Source organism: Mustelus asterias, chromosome 1, assembly GCF_964213995.1.
Source record: "Mustelus asterias chromosome 1, sMusAst1.hap1.1, whole genome shotgun sequence".
Taxonomy (NCBI): Eukaryota; Metazoa; Chordata; class Chondrichthyes; order Carcharhiniformes; family Triakidae; genus Mustelus; species Mustelus asterias.
The window spans coordinates 65,931,014-65,952,854 of record NC_135801.1 but is presented as its reverse complement, the minus strand read 5'-3'; the positions used below and the strand labels follow the sequence as shown (position 1 = coordinate 65,952,854).

Genomic DNA, 21,841 nt, shown 5'->3' with positions numbered 1-21,841 from the left:
GCTTTTCTTTGGTACTGGAATAATGGTCGTCTTCTTGAAGCAGATGGGGACCTCAGATTGTTGTACAGAGAGGTTGAAGATGTCTGTGAATACCCCCTGTCAGATGATCCATGCAGGATCCGAGTGTTCGTCCAGGTACCCAATCCGGGCTAATCGCTTTCCGTGGGTTGACCTTCAAGAAAGCTGCTCTGACATTTGCAATGGTGACCTCAGATACAGGTTCACCCAAGGCTTCCAGGCTGGAGGGCATGCTCTCGCTGACCTCTTGCTCAAAACAAGTGTAGAATGCATTGTGCTCATCAGGAAGGGGTACGTTGGAGCTGGCGATTTTACCTGCCTTCATCCTGTCGCCTGTTATTGTCTTGCAGACCTTGCCATAGTTGGCGGGGGTCGGTGTGGCTAGCCTGGGACTCTAGCTTGGTCCGGTGTGTCTTTTGGCATCTTTGATGGATCTCCTTAGATCTTACCTGGTTGATGTATACAATTTGGTTCTGTGTTTCCTTACATTATATGAGTTACCGGGGGAGGGGGGGGGGGGGGGAGGAGGAGGAGGAGGAGGAGGAGGAGGAGGGGGCAGGGGTGGTGGGGGGGGGGAAGGGTGAAACTGGCCCTGACACTGACAAGCTGGTAGTTCCATCCTTTAAAAGTGATGTCAGTGGGGCTGGTTCTGTCAGGCTCCACCCCACCAGCATGATGGTGAAAACCGTGCCCCCAGATTTTCTGTGCACAGAGTCACAGAACCCCTACAGTGCAGAAGGAGGCTGTTTGGCCCATCGAGTCTGCACCGGCCAGAATCCCACCCAGACCCTATCCCCATAACCCAACATATTTACCCTGCTAATCCTCGGACACAAGGGTCAATTTAGCATGGCCAATCAACCTAACCCGCCCATCTTTGGACTGTGGAAGGAAACCGGTGCACATGGAGGGAAACGCACGCAGACACGGGAAAAATGTGCAAACTCCACACAGACAGTGATCCGAAGCCGGAATTGAACCCGGGTCCCTGGCGCTGTGAGGCAGCAGTGCTAACCACTGTGCTACCGTGCCGCCCGTGATTCTTGGCCACTCAATGATTAGTAAAAATAGGCAAAGCTTGGCTGGTGAACTTTCGATCAATGTGGAAGCAAAAATTCTAAACTGACCACTAGAGGGCCCCAATTTGAATGGTTAAGCAGTTTCCTGCCAGGCAATTTGCGGGCTTGCTGGAACATTGCATTATCTTGGGGATTAATGTGATTTTCACTCCATCTGACGAAGGGGCAGTGCTCCGAAAGCTTATGGTATTTGCTACCAAATAAACCTGTTGGACTTTAACCTGGTGTTGTGAGACTTCTTACTGTGCTTACCCCAGTCCAACGCCGGCATCTCCACATCATGATTAATGTGTTGGCCAGAGATCCCCACATTGGCTACATTTTGAAGTTTCAGACATCCATTTTGCAGGGGGGAGTTGGAGTTCACAGGTGGGATTTAACGGCCTCGCTCGGGCGAGACTGGAAATTGCTGCCCGAGTTCAACGGAGATTTCCGTTGTCGAACCCTCGCCCGCGCTGATTCCATGGCGGGTGAGGTGAGTTCTGGCCCACAATGTTAAATTCTTGGGTACACATATCAGTTTGACCACTAGGTGGCACAGCAAGTCAGGAAATCAGCCCTGCTTCTATCAGATTGCCTCTGTCAATATCCATGTCAAGGTAATGACTCAGCAATTGCACATTCTAGCTCCAACACTCTTGTCTCTGTTTATTTGTCAATGTGTGGCATGGTAACATAGCTAATGGCTTCTTTATCACATCGGTCAATATGCTTAGTCCCAAGTGATCCTGGAACCAATTGGGACTGGTGCACCGCTGTTCTATGAAATCTTTGAACTGTTTTGTTAAATGCAAAAATAAATCCACAGCTGGAAGGAAAGAAGTCTGACTTTTAATTACAATTTAAAATCTTGAGAGCTTGTATTTCTTATTTCGAATGAGTTGTGTCACAAAGATACACTAAAGAGAATGAAATTATAGAATCCTACAGTGCAGAAGGAGGCCATTCAGCCCATCAAGTCTGCACCGGCCACAAACCCACCCAGTCCCTATCCCCATAACCTCATGCATTTACTCTAGCTAGTCCCTCTGACACTAAGGGGCAATTTAGCATAGCCAATCCACCTAACTCGCACATCTTTGGATTGTGGGAGGAAACCAGAGCAAACCCACGCAGACACAGGGAGAACGTGCAAACTCCACACAGACAGTGACCCAAGCCAGGAATCGAACCTGGGTCCCTGGCGCTGTGAGGCAGCAGTGCTAACCACTGTGCTGCCCACATTCTCAGTGTCTTCCTTTCAATGCAAAATGAGGCACCTGATTAAATGAACTGAATAGTAAAATGTTCAGGCATGGATGAAAATGTTGGAAAATGTAAGTAGAGCAAAGCCATAGCAATTCCATTGCGCAGTCAAATACAACACCCAGTAAACTCTGTTACACTGCTATGCTTAGCTCTGTCTGCTTGAAATGTTTAAGCAACATATTTCTTCTCCTAGTGGAGCAACACATGTTCATCAAAAATAAAAGTGGGAGTTCTTCTTCCATCAAGAAAACAAAAATCAACTAATGTTTGTTGCAGGATACAATTAATATCTTACAAACAGAACAAATCTCCAGTGCATTTGCATGATTTCTGTAACGGGGTGATTGGAACTGCGCACAATACTCAAGTTAGGTCCTAACTAATGATTTATACAGTTCCTGCATAACCTCTCTGCCCTCACATTCTATGCCTCAGCTAATAAAGGAATGGACTCTGTTACGTTTTCTGTCAATGTCTTAAGACCTCACAGATTGGGGGTGATTTTGAGCCCGCACTCGCCGTCTGTGGGAATGGCAACACTTGCTCAAAATCCGGAGGGTGTGATTCGGCAAGTTTCTGAGTTCCGATCTTACTAGCTCCTCGCCAGTGGAATGGCGTGAAACATGCCGTGGGACTGCAGAAAGCTCATTTTAATACATTAGCATGTCATTAGTGAATGCTCTCTCAGATCTTGAGCAAGCACAGAATTTTTAGCTGGTGCCGGTGTGACATCACATCAGCTTCTTCACCTCCAAGGGGAGGGAGGGTGAGTATCGGAGGTGAGCGCTCAGGCAGCCAGCACCCTCCGCAGTGTGCACTGCTCAGGGGGGACCGGGAAGGAATCGGGGGACATGGATAGGGTCAACTCGGGGCTGGAGGTGGGGAAGTCCCAGAATCATCATTTTGGGGAGGTGGCTCGGGGGGGGGGGTCACTTGCAGGCCTTCTCTCTCCTTCATGTCGGGGCACCCTTTGCTTTTAATGGGGTTGTGAAGGCAGGTATTCAGGCAGCGCTTCCTGTGTCCTGGGTTCCTGTCCATATCACAGCTCAGGGAGTGCCCTTCCTTAATGGGGGTTGGCAAAAGGGTGTGAGGGCTTGACAACAAGAGGCTCAGCACTGGGGGCGACTGCGACTACTCATGGCAGAACAGCTGTTAGGACAGAGTGGAGGATTCAGGAATGGGTTGCGTCTCCCCTCATGTGGCCTGAAGGTCCTCGCACCCGGGGGAGGATGGCTGCAGTGTGATTGGAACCCACACTCAGGCAGCGGTGTGAGGGCAAAGGGGAATGGCTGCCCAGAAGTCCCGAACCAATTCTTTGGGGTGCTTACGTGTAACGGTGGATCTCAATGGGACATGGAAGGCTGCTCAGCTCTGCACCTCTTGTGACCTGGGAGAAACAGGGTGCACTCTGGGAATGAGCTGGGCATGCTAATTGCTGGCCTCTCATGATTTAGCTGAGCCTCCAGGGGCACCGGAGAGGACTCAGGGGATATGGATGGGTTCAACTTTGTGCCGGGGGAGAGGGGTCCCAGAATCACCATTTTGGGTTCAGGAGGGACCACTTACAGGCCTTCTTTACCCTTCATGTCAGGGTGCCCTTTGCTCTCAAGGGGCTGTAAAGGCTGGTATGTAGGCAGCACTTCTCATGACCTCCTTCCCGAGTTCCTGTCCATATCTCAGCTGAGGGATTGCCCTTCCTTAGTGGTGGCTGGCCAGAGGGTGGGAGGGACATAGCACTGCCATTCTCACACTCCACAGGGATGAGGTGATGGGTGAGAATGATGGTTCCCCCAAGCTTGGTAGCATGAACAGACAGGGTGGAGGATCTGTGGGTGAACAAAGTGAAATTTATTGATAAACATGCAAAACAAAATGGTGACCTTGCTGCAACAGTGTCTATAGTCATCTGTGCAAACTAAGTACCTACAATTTCTTAATTTTCCTCACCCTCCCACTATGTCTGGGTGTTTCTCCAGGATTCGAGGCTGAGGTTGAGACAGTCTGCTGACTTCCACGCCCTTCTGCCTGAGATGACCTTGCCTTTCATCCCCTGCAGTCGTTGTGGAAAAAGTGCTGGGGAGTCGTTTATATGGAGCTCCCCAGTGCTTGCAGCAGTTAAGTCATTAAGTGGCAGGCGAATCAGAGGGAATGCGCTGCTGGAGTGGTGTGAAACTCAAAGGAATAGAAATTAATACTAATCAGCTGTAAGATTTGACCTGAAAACACATTGGCACCATCAGTGTGAAACACTCCGTTCCTCGAGCCGGACCCAACATTCTGCCAGTTTTGGTAAGATTTTATCCTATGTATTTTTAATGAAATATATATAGACTTCCTTGTTTGTCCTCTGCAAATGCATACCTCACACTTCTGTAGGTTGAATTCCATTTGCAACTTTTCTGCCCATCTGGCCGGTCTATTGACATCTTACTGTAGTCTACAACAATCCCCTTTACTATTGCTGTACATAGTTCTTGTAGTTAACATATACGCACAGTGAACCTAGTTAAGACTACGATTACTTCATTAACAGCTACCGAATGGTATCCAACACCCTACAACAATTGCCAGTGGAAATTCTAATGAATGAAGGCCAGATTTCTACTTTACAGTTTTAACTAGAGCACCATCAACATGCTGTATTAAACATTTATTAATGGCTTGGAAAACTGCATGAACTATGATGGACTAAATTTAGCAACTAGTACATCATTTTAAATCATCTCACAGAAGGAGAGCAATTAAATGCATCCAAAGTATATCAGAATATAATTAATAAAGCAGTCAGTGCTGTTCTCTGGAAGTAAAAGGTCACAGTAGGTTAAAAATGAATTTGCAATGGTGAAAATAATCAGTTCATTCGTCTGTGTGAGCAAACGAAATATCAAACAACCGTCAAACCACTCTTTGAGAGCAAAATTAATTCCAAGAGACATTTTGGTGCTGACAGTTGGCCCAAGAGAGCATCAATCCATTACAAGAATGAGGACTAATTAAAATGACCCCCTATAATTACAAGTTGGGGCTGATAATAAAGAACTAGAAAGTAAAATTTTAGGTAATCACCACTTAGCATAAGTTAATTGTATCCTGCTGAAGGATATTATGTGTGTTGTGCCATTGCTAAATATTTCAGTATCAGTTGTCTGTGGGAAGTTATACATAATAAATGACCATTCAGACACACATTTGATGAACATACATTTTGTTACTGCCATAGATTGTAGTTTCTGCCTGGGGTATCTTTTGAACATAGCATTGAAACATCCCATATACTTCAGCAAAAGGGAAGCTTTCTCATTATGCTTTTCTCTATTGAAAGAATTTAAAAGGGGCAACATTTTTACATCAATATATTTAGCATAGCTCTTATGTCAACTAGGAAATTTACAGAAGGGGTTATAAACATTGACACATACAATCAATAGTTCTGAAACATCCAAAGCAGCATTATGTGGATAAGACGGTATTCTTTCGGCAATGAGGTAAATCAAGAGAGTTAAGACACTGAGGTGATAATTGAATGAGGTGGAGGAAGGAGGCAAGGGGAATGAGGGAAAGAAAAAGGCAACGATAGTAAGGAGAGGAGAGAAAAGAGAGAAAAAGCAAAGGGGCAAGACAGGTGGAAATTAGAAGCAGGAGGAGGCCATTCAGCCCTTCGAGCCTGCTCCACTATTCATTTTGATCTTGGCTGATCATCATATTCAATATCCTGATCCCCCTTTCCCCTATATTCCTTGATCACTTTCGCTCCAAGAGCTATATCTAATTTTTTTCTTGAAATCACACGTTTTGGCCTCAACTACATTCTGTGGAAGTGGATTCCACACATTCACCACCCTCTGGGTGAAGAAATTTCTCCTCACCTCAGTTCTAAAAGGTTTACCCCTTCCCCTCAAACTAGGACACCCAGTTTTGGGCTTCCCCATCATTGGGAACATTCTTTCTGAATCTACCCTGTCTGACCCTGTTAGAATTTTATAATTTTTCTATGAGATTCCCCTCTCGCTCTTCTAAACTCCAATGAATATAATCCGAACTGATTTAGTCTCTCCTCATATGACAGACCTGCCATCTCAGCAATCAGCCTGATAAACCTTTGCTGCACTCCCTCTATAGCAAGGACATCTTTCCTCAGATAAGGACATCAAAACTGCACACAATATTCCAGGTGTGGCCTGACCAACGCCCTATACAATTACAGTAAAACATCTCTACCTATACTAAAATTCTCCTACTATGAAGGCCAACATACCATTTGCCTTCTTTACTGCCTGCTGTACCTATGCACTAACTTTCAGCGACTGATGCATGAGGATGCCAAATTCTTGCTGAGTATTCTCCTCTCTCAATTTACACCCATTCAAATAATCTGCCTTCCTATTTTTGCGACCAAAGTGCTACCAATCTCCGCACTGACAGATCGACGCATGCGCAGTGGCCTCTGTCTGCCAGCTTCCAATCACTGGCCAGCGATTGAGCAACCCCGCATTGCTGGTTGTGCCACCCCTCCACCCCCTGATCGCTGGCCTCCTGGAGGTGTCTGGGCCCTCCTGGCAGGCCAACCCCCCCCACCACAATGGCCAGCCCCAATCAGCCCCTAACCATGCTCCCCACCGATCCCGACTGCAGAGCAGCAGAGGGAACCCCCAGCCTAACTGATCGCCCCCAGAGATCCAATCCCCAATTAGGCCCCACAACCACCCTTCCCCCCTGGCACTGCCTGATGCCTGGTAGGCAGTGCCAAAATGCCCCTTGGGCATTGCCACTTTGCCCTTGGGCAGTGCCAGGGGGCCAGGCTGGCACTGCTAAGCTGGCAATGCCCAGGGGGCACCCCCTTACCCCTGACCTCCTGGGGATCTCCATGTCCTCCCTTCATTCTGGTGGAGTTGGGCTGCCGGCTCCCCGTTAGTGGGGAGCTGTTGTAAAACCCTGCTGGAGTGAACCATTCCTGGCAGGAGGGAGAGGCTAGTGAGTCTGGAGACTTCCGTCCCGGGCCCATTAATTGGATTAAAATTAGAATTTAAATATTCAAATCAGCTCCGTACTTATTTCTGGCGTGGAGTTGACAAATCCGGATATCTGGCAGCGGAGACGCACGGTGGGCGTGGTGCCCAGCAGGAAGCCCACTACATGGCCTCCGCTTATGTTTCCTGGCCAGCTAAGCAAGCTGGGAGAATCACCCCCAATACATTCAGCTCCCTCGTCCAAATCATTAACGTAAAATCTGAACAGTTGGGGTCCTAGCACAGATCCCTACAGTGCCCCACTAGTCACTGCATGTCAATTGGAAAAAGACCCATTTATTCCAACTCTTTGCTTCCTGTCTGCTAACCATCTCAAGAGACTACCCACAATCCCATGAGCTTTAACTTTACATAGTTATCTGTTATGTGAGACCTTGTTGAAAGCCTTCTGAAAATCTGAACCACATCCACCAGCTCTGCCTGGTCAACTCTACTAATTACATTCTCAAAGATTTCCAGTGGATTTGTTAAGCATGATTTTCCTTTTGTAAAATTGTGGCACCTTTGTCTGATTATACTGTTGCTTTCCAAATGCTGTTCAATGAAATCCTTGATAATGAACTCTTGCAACTTCCCTACTACTGACGTTAGGTCACTGGTCTATAGTTCCCTGTTTTCTCTCTATCTCCCTTTTTGAAGAGTAGACTTACATCAGTTATCCTCCAATCTGTAGGAAGCATTCCAGAGTCCTATTGATCACCAATGGATGTACTATTTCTAGGGTCAGTTCTTTAAGTACTCAGGGATGAGGATTATCAGGCCCTGGAGATTAATCCCATTAATTTGCCCAAAACCAAAATTCCTCAATTCTTCTTAGTCAATCCCTTGATCCGCCTTTGCTGAATTTTAAACTGCTTCCAATCCTCAGGTCTATTGTTTTTTCTCGCCAATTTGTATGCTTCTTGTTTGAATCTAATATTATCTTTAAATTCCCTTGTCAGCCATGGTTTGGCCATAGTTCTCTTTCCACTCTTGTGCCAAATAGGAATAAACAACTTCTGAAGTTCAAAAATTTGTTGCTTGAATGCCCTTCATTGTCTATCCACTGTCCTTCCTTTCAGTAATGTTTCCCAGTCCATCATAGCCAACTCATGCCTCATACCATCATCGTTGCCTGTATTGAAATTCAGGACCCTGATTTCAGAATCAACTACCTCACTATCCATCTTGATAAAGAATTCTACCATATTATGGTCTCTCATCCCCAAGGGTTCTCTCACAACTAGATTGCCAACTAATCCTTTCTCATTGCACAATCACCAGTCCAAGATGGCCTGTTCCCTTGTTGGTTCCTCTACTTATTGGTCCAGAAAACCATCTCGTACACACTCCAGAAATTCCTCTTCTATTGTACTGTGACTAATTTGACTCACCAAAACTATATGCAGATTAAAGTCACCCACAATCACAGATGTTCCTTTATCACATGCATCTCTGATTTCCTGTCTAATGTTTTACCAACATTACCACTACAGTTTGGTATACCACCCTCACAAATATTTTTTGCCCCTTGTTGTTTCTTAACTCAATCCTTACAGATTCCACATCATCTGTGGGACCCAAGGTGAGAGAAAATAAAATAAAGTTTTAAGTGTCTGTTGATGGATTTAATATTTTAAAAAACATTCTCATTGATAAAAAGATCCATTCACTGCATTTAAAATCTTTCAACCACTCAATAATTTATAACAACAAACGTTGTTATGCATAGCTCCACTTTATAAGCACTTGGAACTGTGAATCAAACTGTGACCTGACAGGCACCCCATTGTGATAATGATAGGCTGTGAAATCAGTCATGCTGCACAGATGTTTTCACGATAGTCCTCAGGTTTACCTCAACTGACAGCCAGCACTCATTTTTCTTTAAATCGACAAACTGTTTTTTCTCAATTTTAAAGGTAAGGAGACTTAAATCCCTTGGCAACCTGACAGTTCCCAGGAACTTTGACAGCTCTTTTGATAGCTCCCTTGATAGCTCTCTTGATAACTTCCTTGACAACTGCCTTTGACAGGTTCCTTTCACAGTCCCAATACACTTTTAACACACATTCCTGTCTACTTTTATCAATCCCAAAGGGAACTTGACCTCCCCCAAAGGGCGCTTTAGATCTTCCAAAGAGCAGCTGACCTCTCACAAAGGTTTCCTGGGACCACATCAAGAAGGATACCTTACTGACTGCGCCAAAAGTGTACCCTACCTCTCCAAGTAATTTCGATAAGTTTAGACTTTCTCCCATCAGATCTCATGTGCAAGAGTGTATTTTCCAATCCCTCCTTTTGAAAATCAGATCAGACTGAAGGCAAGTGCACTTTTACACCTCTGTGAACCATGGATGTGCATAGTTCTACCTGCCCCCATTCACCCCCTGCAAAAGTAATGGGGGGGGGAGGAACTGTTTCAGGGGCAGGACCTCTGGATTTGGGCTTCTGGCATAATTTTTCAAAGATGGAGGGTCTCTTCATCTCTGTGAAAATTTAGGCGGTACTGTGTGAATCTCCACGGAGATAACTACAGTGGAAGGCACGCAAAAAAGCCTGGGAAAATTGCATTTTTGGTGGGAGGGTTCGTCCTGCAGCTTTTCCTTTGGAGTTATGGCAGATGCTTAGAAGCTTCTCTATGGAAAACCACCGCCTGGAGGAGTAAAATTCATCTTCAGGCCATAGCAGCAGCCTTGCCTGCCCATCCCCATAAATTCCAACTCTTACTTGATGCCAGCAGGTTGCAGCGGCACAGTGGCACTGTGGTTAGCACTGCTGCCTCACAACACCAGAGATCCGAGTTTAATTCTGGCCTTGCGTGATTGTCTGTGTGAAATTTGTATATTCTCTATGTGGGCTTCCTGCAGTGCTCCAGTTTCCTCTCCCTGTCCAAAGGTGTGCAGGTTAGGTGGATTGGCCATGGTAAATTGGTCTTTAATGTCCTAAAATGTCTAAGTTAGGTGGATTAGCTATGGTAAATATGGAGATGGGGGGCGGGGAGGAGGGTGGGCCTGTGTAGAATTCCATTTCGGAGATTCGGTGCAGATGGGCTGGATGGCCTCTTTCTGCACTATAGGGATTTTATGGTTCAAAGTCATTTCCCACTAGCCCCGAGTGGAAGTCAATATTGTATTATGCAATGCCTGGAGCTAAAATATTCTCATTTTGCACCCTGACTTAAAATTTGACTTAAAGGCTCATGTTGCAGCTTTCCTCTCTCTCTATCCCCCTCTCCCCTGCTGAGGAGTAATGTTTATCTCAGCTCGAAGCTCCCCGGAGTAACGTGCCTCAACAACAATTCACTGCTTTCACTTTGTTGCCCCCAGTACACATTTAAACTGCAGAGCTTATTAGTTTCAGAAGGTAGGTCATAGCCCATCGATCTTACCAAATGGAAATCAAAGTGAAATGGAATGGCCTTTGATCTGTAGCTTGAAACAATGTTTAAATTACGAGGTTGGGCTATTACAAAGAGCTGATTATTTGACGAAGGATAAAATGAACAGTATTGTGCACTTGATGACTCAAGTCTCATTGCCGCTGTGCTAATTTACACTGTTGACACTTAGCTGCTGACTCACTCCTCAATCTGTGTGCTGTTTGTACTGTGTTTATAATGTCTGACCATCTGTTTCACACCTTGAGCAGGCAAGAATCACGAAAAATGCTAGAATAATGATGAAAGGGCCACAGATACAAAACAGCCCATCCCCTATTTACCACATTTTGCTTTTATTTTAATATTTACTGTAATCCCAGTTTGAAGCGTTAGCTTGGCTCTGTTGGCATCACTGACATGTCTGAATCACCAGGGTGTCACTTTGAGAATGATCACAATTTTGCACATTTTGGGACACAGGCTTTTATTTCAGTGTAGTACTGAGGGAGTTACATTGTTGGACATACCGGGCATATTTTCCCAGGGTGGGGCTCAAAGTGGGGGCAGGAAAATCTCAGGGAGCCGCATCAGACTGGCCGGCTGATACAGTCCCACCTCTAGGGAAATTTCCCAGATAACTTTATAAGATATAGGAGCAGAATTAGGCCATTTGGCCCATCGAATCTGCTCCACCATTTGATCATGGCTGATATGCTCCTCATCCCCATTTTCCTGCCTTCTCCCCATAACCCTTCAACCCATTACCAATTAAAAATCTGTCTAACTCCTGCTTAAATTTACTCACTGTATAAGTTCAAAAGATGAGAATGTGGGGTTTGTTTCCTGTGGAATGGAGGTGGATTATACATTTAAATAATCAAAGGACTTATTAAGGATTATTCCTGTGGTGCATCAGCCAGCAGGGGAGTGGCCTTTGCAACTTGGGATGGCCGCCAACTTCAGGGAGGTGATCTTCATGTTGGCAGCAAAGGCTGCCCCGACCATCCCAATGAGTTATTCAGCGGAGCCTGGGTACTGGGCACTTCTGATTTTTAATTTTATACTTACTTCTCCAAGGGAGCCTCATGTTGAGACAACTTCATGATCCTTGAGCAGAGCCTACTTCTCCCGAGGGACTACTGAGACTCTAGAGCTGTCAGCATTTTACATTCCTCCTGCCATCCTTAGTTCAGTGAACCTGAAGGGGGATGATAATGAGGGGGCTGCCTCGAGTACAATTGCTGAGCTGGTCCATCTGCTAGCAGGGTAAGTGATCGGGCCCCCCTTTCCATCCTGATATCAGGGCCTGTGGTAAAATCCTGCCTGCCATCTTTCAGAAAGGGTTTAAACCAAAGCCAGTCTGCTTGCTCAGGTGAATACTGAAGTTCCCATGCCACTCTCGAAAGAGGAACTGGCTATGTCTCTAGTATCTCAATCAACATTGTTCCTACAACCTAAATCTCCAAAACAGACTATCTGGTTAGTTATCCATTTGGTATTTGTGGGATCTTGCTCTGTATAAATCGATTGCTGTGTTTGCCTACATAACAATAGTGACTGAACTTAAAAACATACTCTGCTGGTTGTAGAGTGCTCTGAGGATATGACGAGGCCTTATTATAAATGAAAGTGTAAGTATTCAGTTGTTCACTGGCAGCTTTTTAAAATATTTCCTGCTTTCATCGTTTGGAATTGGCTATTCATTTTGAAATGAAGAAACCCTTTAATTGTTTGGAACTTACATTGTAGAAATTTGCCTAAATCCCCATGCTCAGCAAATAGACTACAGGGTATCGGCACCTTAGTTATTTAAATTTTGTATCATAAAGTTTCGAGGAAACACAGCCTCCCCAGAAGATGAGACTTGACTCCAATCTTGGGTAAGAATCAGGCGTTAAGGCATTCCTCACCACTTTTTGGGGAACTACAGCCCATTTTCACTAAGTGGGAGGCTTCAAAATTACCCACATTATTTCTTCTTTGCATAATTTTGTTTGCCTTTGTTATTTTGGTGCAAACGCCAAGAAAAACAATGGCGGCAAAATTTGGTTGCACAGCGACTACATTTGTGGCGCCATGGGTGACATTTCAAGTCAAAAATGAGGTGCAGACATGCACCTCTCTTCCTCCTCACTTTCTCAACCAAGGCCTTCAACGTTGGAGAACCTTAGAGTTCACTCTCTGCCATGTTGTGCCATTATTGTGTTCTTTTATTAGTGTCACAAGTAGGCTTACATTAACACTGCAATGAAGTTACTGTGAGAATCCCCTAGTCTCCATAATTCGGTGCCTGTTCGGGTACACTGAGGGAGAATTTAGCATGGCGAATACACTTAACCAACACATCTTTCGGACTATGGGAGGAAATTGGAGCACCCAGAAGAAACCACATAGGCACGGGGAGAAAGTGCAGACTCTGCACAGATAGTGACCCAAGCCAAGAATCGAACCCGGGATACTGCCGCTGTGAGGCAGCAGTGCTAACCACTGTGACGCCGCATTCTTCCTGCTCACTCTCTTCTGTAACCAGCTCCAGCCAGAATGCACCTCTCCTTTAAGCGTCTAGGCTAGCTCCAAGTGGTGCTGACCAATGTCTCCTCTGAACTGCACAGCTATGCAGCAATTCAAAAGTCCCCGTGAAGGTTACGTACAAATCAGCCTCTTTAAATGGTCACACATGCATGGCACACAAAAATAATGACAGAACTCCAGAAGAAATTTAGGGATTAATGGTGCTAGTCTCATATGATTTTGTGCCCCCCATGTTGAGGTGAGCAGTCATTCTATGTTTAGCGCTATCTGCAATCATTTTAAACTCACAGGCAGCGTGAAATTTGTGCGCTGCCTGCATCAGATACAAAAAGACTGTGAGTTGATAATGTTTCACAATCCCTGGGCTCGTTTTCAAACCTTGTTAAATTTTGTGGCCAATGCTATTCACACCAATATTTCAACAATAGGCAAGAAATTGTTGGTGGGTATTTCCAGGCTGGAGTTTATGTGGAGGTGGATTTTTACTCCCATCTTCTGGGAGGAAGTCCTGCCTCTAAGAGATGCCAACCAATTCAATGGCCGGCAGCTCTCTAGTTGCAGAAGTGTCACTGGAAATGGTGATCATTGCTGGCAGTGCAAGTCGTCCCTCACAGTGAGAAGCCATGGAACCGGATAGGAAGGTGCGTTGGGGGTTTTGCTGGGGCCATTGTGGCAGACACCAGTGAAGGGGGCAGTGAGCTGGGCTTGGGAGAGCGAGGAGGGGCAGCACTTAGTGGGTGGGGAGAGTATCGTGGGGGTGTGTACCCAACTAGAATGCAAACCCCCAATCCTGCTTCACCACATGGCCTGTGCACCCCACTGCACTGGTAAAACCCCAGTGGCAGCGGGAAAAGGTCATTAACTTATCATGAACTGGCCAGTTAAGGGTCTCAATTGCCCAAGAGCTGGTGGGATGCCTGACACCTCTCCCTATTAAAACATCAGTGGACGTAGTAGGTGATGGGTATGGTGGTGCCGCCATGGCCTTGATTCACCCTTACCTCACCCCCTGCCTGCCAGCCCTTTCTTGGGTATGTGTGTGTGTGTGTGTGAGTGTGTGTGTGTGTGCGAGTGTGGGTGAGTGTGTATGTATGTGAGTGTGTGAGTGTGTGTGTATGTGAGTGTGTGTGTGTGCGAGTGTGTGTGAGTGTGTATGTATGTGAGTGTGTGAGTGTGTGTGTATGTGAGTGTGTATGTGAGTGTGTATGTGAGTGTGTATGTGAGTGTGTGTGCGAGTGTGTGTGAGTGTGTGTGTGTGAGTGTGTGAGTGTGTGTGTATGTGAGTGTGTGTGTGTGTGTATGTGCGGCGCATGTGAAGGCTAAATAGCATTAAAGTCCATTCTGGGTCTAGCAAGGGAAGAAAGGCTCTGCTGACCATTCGGCTGGTATTTTTGCAGGATTACCAATCCCCACTTTCCTTACCAGAATGTGCATTTCAGTCTGGATGGCAGGTGAGACTAAGACTCCCCATCCACAAGCTGAAATTGAGGGAATCAAGTTTAACAAATTTCATGCTTTCCTTACCAAGAAACTTGATGATATGACACCATAGACTGCAGATTGTGTCTGTTATCTATCTGTAACACAACCCGAGACCTGGGTCTTGTAACTGATTATGTTAGCTAAGTGCAAAATATAATGAAAGGTAACAGCAAAATGCTAGATTCCATACCTGCCCATAAGAATCATTGTAGACCTGAGCAATAATAAGCCGTTGGGCATTAGAACGCTGGGTCAAAATTTCAATAAGAGCATCTTTGTTGCATTCTAAATGGAAAGATTACAAAGAATAGAACATGATTGTACATTGATTTGAAGACTTTGGTTATATCATTTACATTTACAAAATAAAGCCTACAACCAATAAGATTTATCAAGTCTGCTACTAAATAAAAATGTTGACCTTTGCGACTGGTTGGCAAGACCAATTACAACAATAGGAATCAAATTAAAACGATCATCAAAATAATTAAGAAGAGGGTTTAGAGAAACAAAGTGATGCAGAGGCCTGATTAGAGTGTGGCATTCTCTGCCACAAACATTGTTGAAGCAGAATGCAAGCATTATTATAGAAGGAAGTTGGATAGTTGCTTAAAAAAGAGGGGGGTCATTGAAGAATTTCAGGAATAGGTAGAAAAATGGGTTGATGGACAAAAGCACCAGCTCGGGCCAGAGAGGGCAAATGGTATAAATGCAGTCACATTCAACGGGAGTATTTTTGACTTTGGAAGATGATATGAAGGTAATTTTTCCTGTTTTACACTATTATCCAAAGTCAAAATGGCCCCTATGATTACACAGTATGCTGATTCATCTAAAAAGCAGGATAAGAAAGCAATTGTGAAGCAATGTTACAACATTGACCTGCAAAGACCTGAAACATTCTAAATTTGATTCCTGGTCACTCTACATGGGGCAGCATGGTGGCACAATGGTTAGTACTGCTGCCTCACAGCATCAGGGACCTGGGTTCAATTCCAGCCTTGGGTCACTGTCTGTGTGGAATTTGCACATTCTCCCTGTGTCTGCGTGGGTTTCCTCCGGGTGCTCCGGTTTCCTCCCACAGTTCAAAGATGTGCGGTTTAGGTGGATTGGCCATGCTAAATTGCCCCTTATTGTCCAAAGATGTGTAGGTTAGGTGGATTAGCCATGGTCAATGTGCGTGGTTATGGGGATAGGGCAGAGGGGAGAGCCTGAGTGGGATGCTCTTTCAGAGAGTTGGGGCAGATTCAATGGGCCGGATGGCCTCTTTTTGCACGGTAGGCATTCTATGGTTGGTTAACTGAACCATGGGGAAGTGCCTTGACTATATCTGTGATAGGGAAAGAGCAAAATAAAGGGACAGATTTCTTGCCCTCTTTTCTATCCACTATCTCTTGCTGGAGGTTTTCCTGCATGATTGCCAACATCTCTTTTGGCTCCATGTTCAAACAGCTGCCTATCAGCCCTTGAGAGAATGTTGCGACTAAGACACGATGAATGCCCACTTGGGTGATGCTTCAAAGGGCTGCCACTAATCATGGAGTTGTTCTGTAGTTAACGTCACCACTACATTCAATGCAGCAGATATCAGGCAGAGAAAACTGGAAAAAACATGGATAAGAAAATCCTCCACAAAAACCTGCACATGGACTGTGTTTTAAGGCAGGTGAGCGAGCTAAAGAAGACCAATCCCTTGACTAATTATTCATCAGCTAAATACCATGCTTCAATTAAAAGTGCTGAACAAGGAGCAATGCAATTAATCATTTTCTGATGATCTAAATGACATTGTCAATTTATTTCAGTGTCTTTCTTCAGTTTCCCATTTCCACCCCTTCTCTCCTGAAGGCACCTCCATGGGTGTTAGAGAGCCTTCTCATCCCTAGTATAAATGACTATTCTTCATGGCTGGACTTAGTGACAACACTATTCCCAGTGTGAATGGAGGTGGTTAGGTAAATCCCCATGTCAATCATTCTCAGAGACTTCACTGCTGTGAATTGATTTGTATGTAACTATCCTCCACTCACTGCATTTTGCGTTGGATATTATCAATTTGTATTATGTGACTAACCTTCATTCACTGCATCTTGCTGGAGAAATAATCCTGCTGTACTTGGGAGACTACAGCTTTGGGCATAAATTCAGAGGCTCTGTAAATTACAAACCCCCTAAGCTACACGGCTACAGTCAAGACTGAGTGCAAGTCAGCCCTTAAGTTAATGCTTGTACGAGGCTGTTCAAAAAACTCTTAAAAGACAATTTACATGTAAAATGGATGGCTCAGCATTCAATGTGGTGGGCAGCATGCATCATGCATGCTGTGCCATAAGTACATGCCCAACATATTGGTAAAGGTTGAAATAAGGCATCCGGGGCAGGAGTCTGAAATAGTCAGCTCATAATTCCCGTCTTCCCAAAACTGGGCTGCATGAATACAGCTACAGCCAGACCTGTTGTGTTCAGGATAACCAAACCTATATTTGGCCTAAACAGTGGTTCTGAAAGCTGGAGGTGGCCTCCAAAGATATGTTTTAAATAAATATTTAACTGAATGTAGAATGGGGAATAATTCAAATTGCCTGTACTGGCTTCACAGCAGCTCTGAAGGCCATTAATATGTCCTACTCAGCCCCTCCCTTATCACTTCTGCTCAATTGCCTTCCCCTCCTTGCTCATTGTTCAAGCTCTGAGGGTTGCCTGAGACAGTGGTCTTCAATTTACAACTGCTTTGCCAGTGAGCTGCCTGTGAATGTGTGGCAGGTATCCACAGCTCACTGGCCTACTTTCAAAAGAGGCCCAAGGCCAAATATTGAGTGTGCCTAGAGCCTGTTCATTCCAGGTGTGCCTGTTAGCTAACGTCAGCCCCAATCATCAAATTGGTGGGGCGGGGGGGGGGGGGGGGGGGGGGGGCTTCGCCTGTCAAAAGGCCCTCCGCTAAAACCGATAATCCAGGGTTGCCATTTCAATAAAACTATTACTGACCCTTTCCATGTGGTAGGATAAACACAGGAGATGCGTGACTGTTATTTTCAGGAACCAGATCTGCAGCTGCTTGTTCAAGGTTAGAAACTATTGTTCCCGGGATTTAATGGTCACATACAGTCCCTTAGGGGTAAGGTGATGCAATATTCACTTCATGACTCTGTTACATGAAGCTTGATCAATTCAATCCTTCAATTTGCAGAAAATCGCATTGCAGTATCAAAATGTCGTTCTTGCAACCACATTTTATATTTATTTTTGGATTGAAAGCAACTTCAAAATGTATTATTTGTCTTGAAAGATTCAAAACTTTCGGTGTCTGGAAATGATTATTACTTTGACGAGTAAATTGATCTCGAGAATTGGAAGTGGTGGTATATATGATCATATGATTACTGATTATTAATACTTCATTCGCAACTTAGAAACATGGTAACAATAAAGGATAAAAGAGGAAAAAAATGTTTTTAGAAAAATAATAGTGTTGCTCAGTTGAATTGAAACCAGCTAGTTTAGAGAGAAGTCTTGTTGGGATAAGAGTGATTAATAATATTGGAAACAAAGCAAAGGTTAATGCAATTTTATTGTTTTTTTAAAATTCAAGTGATAAAATTTAAGCTTCTGTAATGTTGGTTGACTGATTTATGGCCTCGCTATAATATATTTTGAGTTTGTAAAGATTCAAAACTACATTTTAAAACGTCCTTTCATTTATAAATGGTATCACAGTAACAATGTCTAATTCCTTTCATTTGCCTCAGCGGCTGGTTTATTTTACATTAAATTTAAATAAAAGAATCAATACATACACTTCTCGTGTGCATGAATGGAAATGTAATCTTTGAAAACTACATTATTAATGAAGAATTACTTTGGGAATTTAATCACTGCAGTTTCACCTTGGAAGATGATTTTCAGTGATATTTGAAATTACATCTCCCCTTTATATTAGAGGGTGGAAATGATCATGTTTGTAATTAGCAAAACTTAACCATCTGGAATAACCGCTCCAAGATCTCTGCCTTTGCATCAAACACTGCTCCAGCATGTTAAAGAATGTGTTATGTCTGCTCTACTCAATCCCTTATAGTAGTGGCTAAAGTTAATGGGGATAATTTTAACTTCAGGCGATACTGTAAAATGGGAGATAACAGATCGGCCACCTGTTACACATCACTCCCATTCTTCAAATCCATCGAGGGAGAGGAAAAGCACACAAGGAATGGGCATGTGCAGTACATTTCATTTCATAGGTCAAAAGAATTCCCAACTTCTATAATTAAAAACAGAAAATACTGAGGACTCCGCAAATCAAATAGCCCCTTAAACTTCTCTGCTGAGGCAAAAATGGTTCTACTGTTATGACTTTGTCCCCATAATAATAATTTCCCATTGCCAGCATTACTCGGGGCAGCACAGTGGCACAATGAAGGATGGCACAGTGGCACAGTGATTAGCATTGCTGCCTCACAGCGACCTGGGTTAGATTCCTGGCTTGGGTCACTATCTGTGTGGCGTTTGCGCATTCTCCCTGTGTCTGCGTGCGTTCCCTCCGGGTGCTCAGGTTTCCTTCCATAGTCCAAAAGACGTGCTAGTTATGTGCATTGGTCATGCTAAATTCTCCCTCAGTGTACCCGAACAGGCGCCAGAGTGTGGCGACTTGGGGATTTTCACAGTAACTTCATTGCAGTGTTAATGTAAGCCTACTTGTGACAATAATAAAAAAACTTATACTGTATGCTCTCTGTGGCTTTAATAGCCCTTCTATAATGAGCACTCAAAACTTCAAACAGTATTCTAACCATAGCCTGACCAAGATTTTGCATAAATTTGTAAATATTATTGCCTTATTCTTATGCTGAACGTCTCTGCTGTAAAACCTCAAATTCCACTGACTGTTTCAGTGTTTTTCTGTAACTATACTTTCAGGCATGAAGCCCGAGGTCACTGTTCAGCCACACACTTCAGTGTGTTTCCATTAAATTCTTTGTTTTTATTCTTTCAAGAAGTACTTACCCTGCACTTTCTCAATGTACATTTAACGCTGCCCATTTTGCAAACCTGTCTTCTTTTCCAGTTACCCTCACGGTTTGTCAAACCTACTTCTATGTCATCAGCAAGTCTGAGATGTTGTTACCTATACTCAAGTTCCAATCATTAACATATACTGTGAAAAGAAAACCCAGCAATGACCCCTGAATATATCACTTTCATCCCTTCTCCAGTCCAGAAAACATCCATTTACCAGCAACCAAGTTCCTATTATTTTATAGTCTACTATATACTTTGTGAGACCTTATCAAATACCTTCGGAAAATGTACTTCTGTTAAAACTACTGCAATTCTTTATGCATCCACTTCTTCACTATCTGCTGATTGGTGGCACAGTGGTTAGCACTGCTGCCTCACAGCTCCAAGGACCTGTGTTTGATTCCCGGCTTGGGTCACTGTCTGTGCGGAGTTTGCACATTCTCCCCATGTCTGCATGGGTTTTCTTCGGGCGCTCAGGTTTCCTCCCACAGTCCAAACATGTGCAGGTTAAGTGCATTAGCTATGCTAAATTGCCTCTTAGTGTCCCGGGATGCGTAGTTTAGAGGGATTGGTGGGATAAATATGTGGGGTGATGGGGATAGGGCCTGGGTGGCATTGTTGTCAGTGCAGACTCGATGGGACAAATGGCCTCCTTCTGCACTGTAGGGATCTATGATTAACTTATCATTTTTAAAAAATATTTTTTTTTTCCATTGATTTTTACAGATCCTAAAATGATTCACTAAACAGATAATAGCCTAACTGATCAGGAGTGAGAAACTCAGCTGTTTTTTATGATTGCCCCAACCCTTGCCAAGTGATCCTGAAGCCAATTGTGACAACATAATGGTGCTCGAATTGAGATCAGCTTTTAAAAATTCTTTCTTGGGATGTAGGCGTTGCTGGAAAATCCACCTCTAATTGTCCTTGAGAAGGTAGTGTCCTCAATCTCTGACCTGCTGTTGCAACCATGGGCCAGGATTTTCCATTCTCGTTAGTGTCAGGCGGATTCGGTGATGGGAATAGGAACTGTTGCAAGAAGGGGCGGCACGGTGACACAGTGGTTAACACTGCTGCCTCACAGCGCCAGGGACACGGGTTCGATTCCCGGTTTGGGTCACTGTCTGTGTGAAGTCTGCACGTTCTCCCCATGTCTGCGTGGGTTTTCTCTGGGTGCTCCGGTTTCCCCCCACAGTCTGAAAGACATGCTGGTTAGGTGCATTGGCCATGCTAAATTCTCCCTCAGTGTACCTGAACAGGCGCTGGAGTGTGACGACGAGGGGATTTTCTCAGTAACTTCATTGCAGGATTAATGTAAGCCTACTTGTGGCACTAATAAATAAACTTTTCCTCTATGACTCTATGGCAGTAGTAGAGGCAGGTACAATTTTGTCTTTTAAAAAGCATTTAGATAGCTACATGGATAAGATGGGTATAGAGGGATATGGGCCAAATGCGGGCAATTGGGATTAGCTTAGGGGTTTAAAAGAAAGGCCAGCATGGACAAGTTGGGCTGAAGGGCCTGTTTCCATGCTGTAAACCTCTATGGCCAAAGTCACATTTTACGTATGGGTGACAGCTTGCCCGATCGTCCCTTCCCCCCATCAGTGATAGACCGTGTATCCTGCTGTTCAATGTCAGAAACATCATTATAATACATTTGCATCTCATTATCAGACCCACATGCCAAAATTATACTCCCGCACCACCCCAAGTCAAAACATTCACCCACCGTGACATGACATCAGAGTGGTACGAATAATAACAGGCTTCAAAAGCCATGCATCTGGTGAGCACCCCTCTAAGAGGAGCTCAGAGGCGAGCGCAGTGCCTGTGGAGTGGTTCCACGTAGTAAGAAGGTAGCGGTCCTGACTCAGGGTGACCAGGCTTGACTCAGGAGCAACCAGGGAAACACTGGAGGGAGATCGGAGTAACACTGGAAGTACACTGGGGAGTTGACTCCAGGATACTGGGGACCTAGTCAAATGGAGGAGGGGAGTTACCAGAGGGAAGACTCCAGGGGTACAGAGCAGCAGACTCAGAGGAGACTGGGTTTGACTGTGTAGGGTACTGAGGGG

At 44.6% G+C, this 21,841-nt stretch overlaps 1 protein-coding gene across 1 annotated transcript in view; it reads right to left on the bottom strand.

Moving 5' to 3' along the window:
* The window catches only part of LOC144493554 (annexin A10-like), an 87,822-nt gene that overhangs the window by 50,467 nt on the left and 15,514 nt on the right, over window positions 1–21,841 (bottom strand). The window contains exon 3 of the mRNA XM_078212689.1: window positions 14,938–15,032. Coding sequence (XP_078068815.1) covers window positions 14,938–15,032 — 95 coding nt within the window. The remainder of the gene's footprint in view (window positions 1–14,937; window positions 15,033–21,841) is intronic.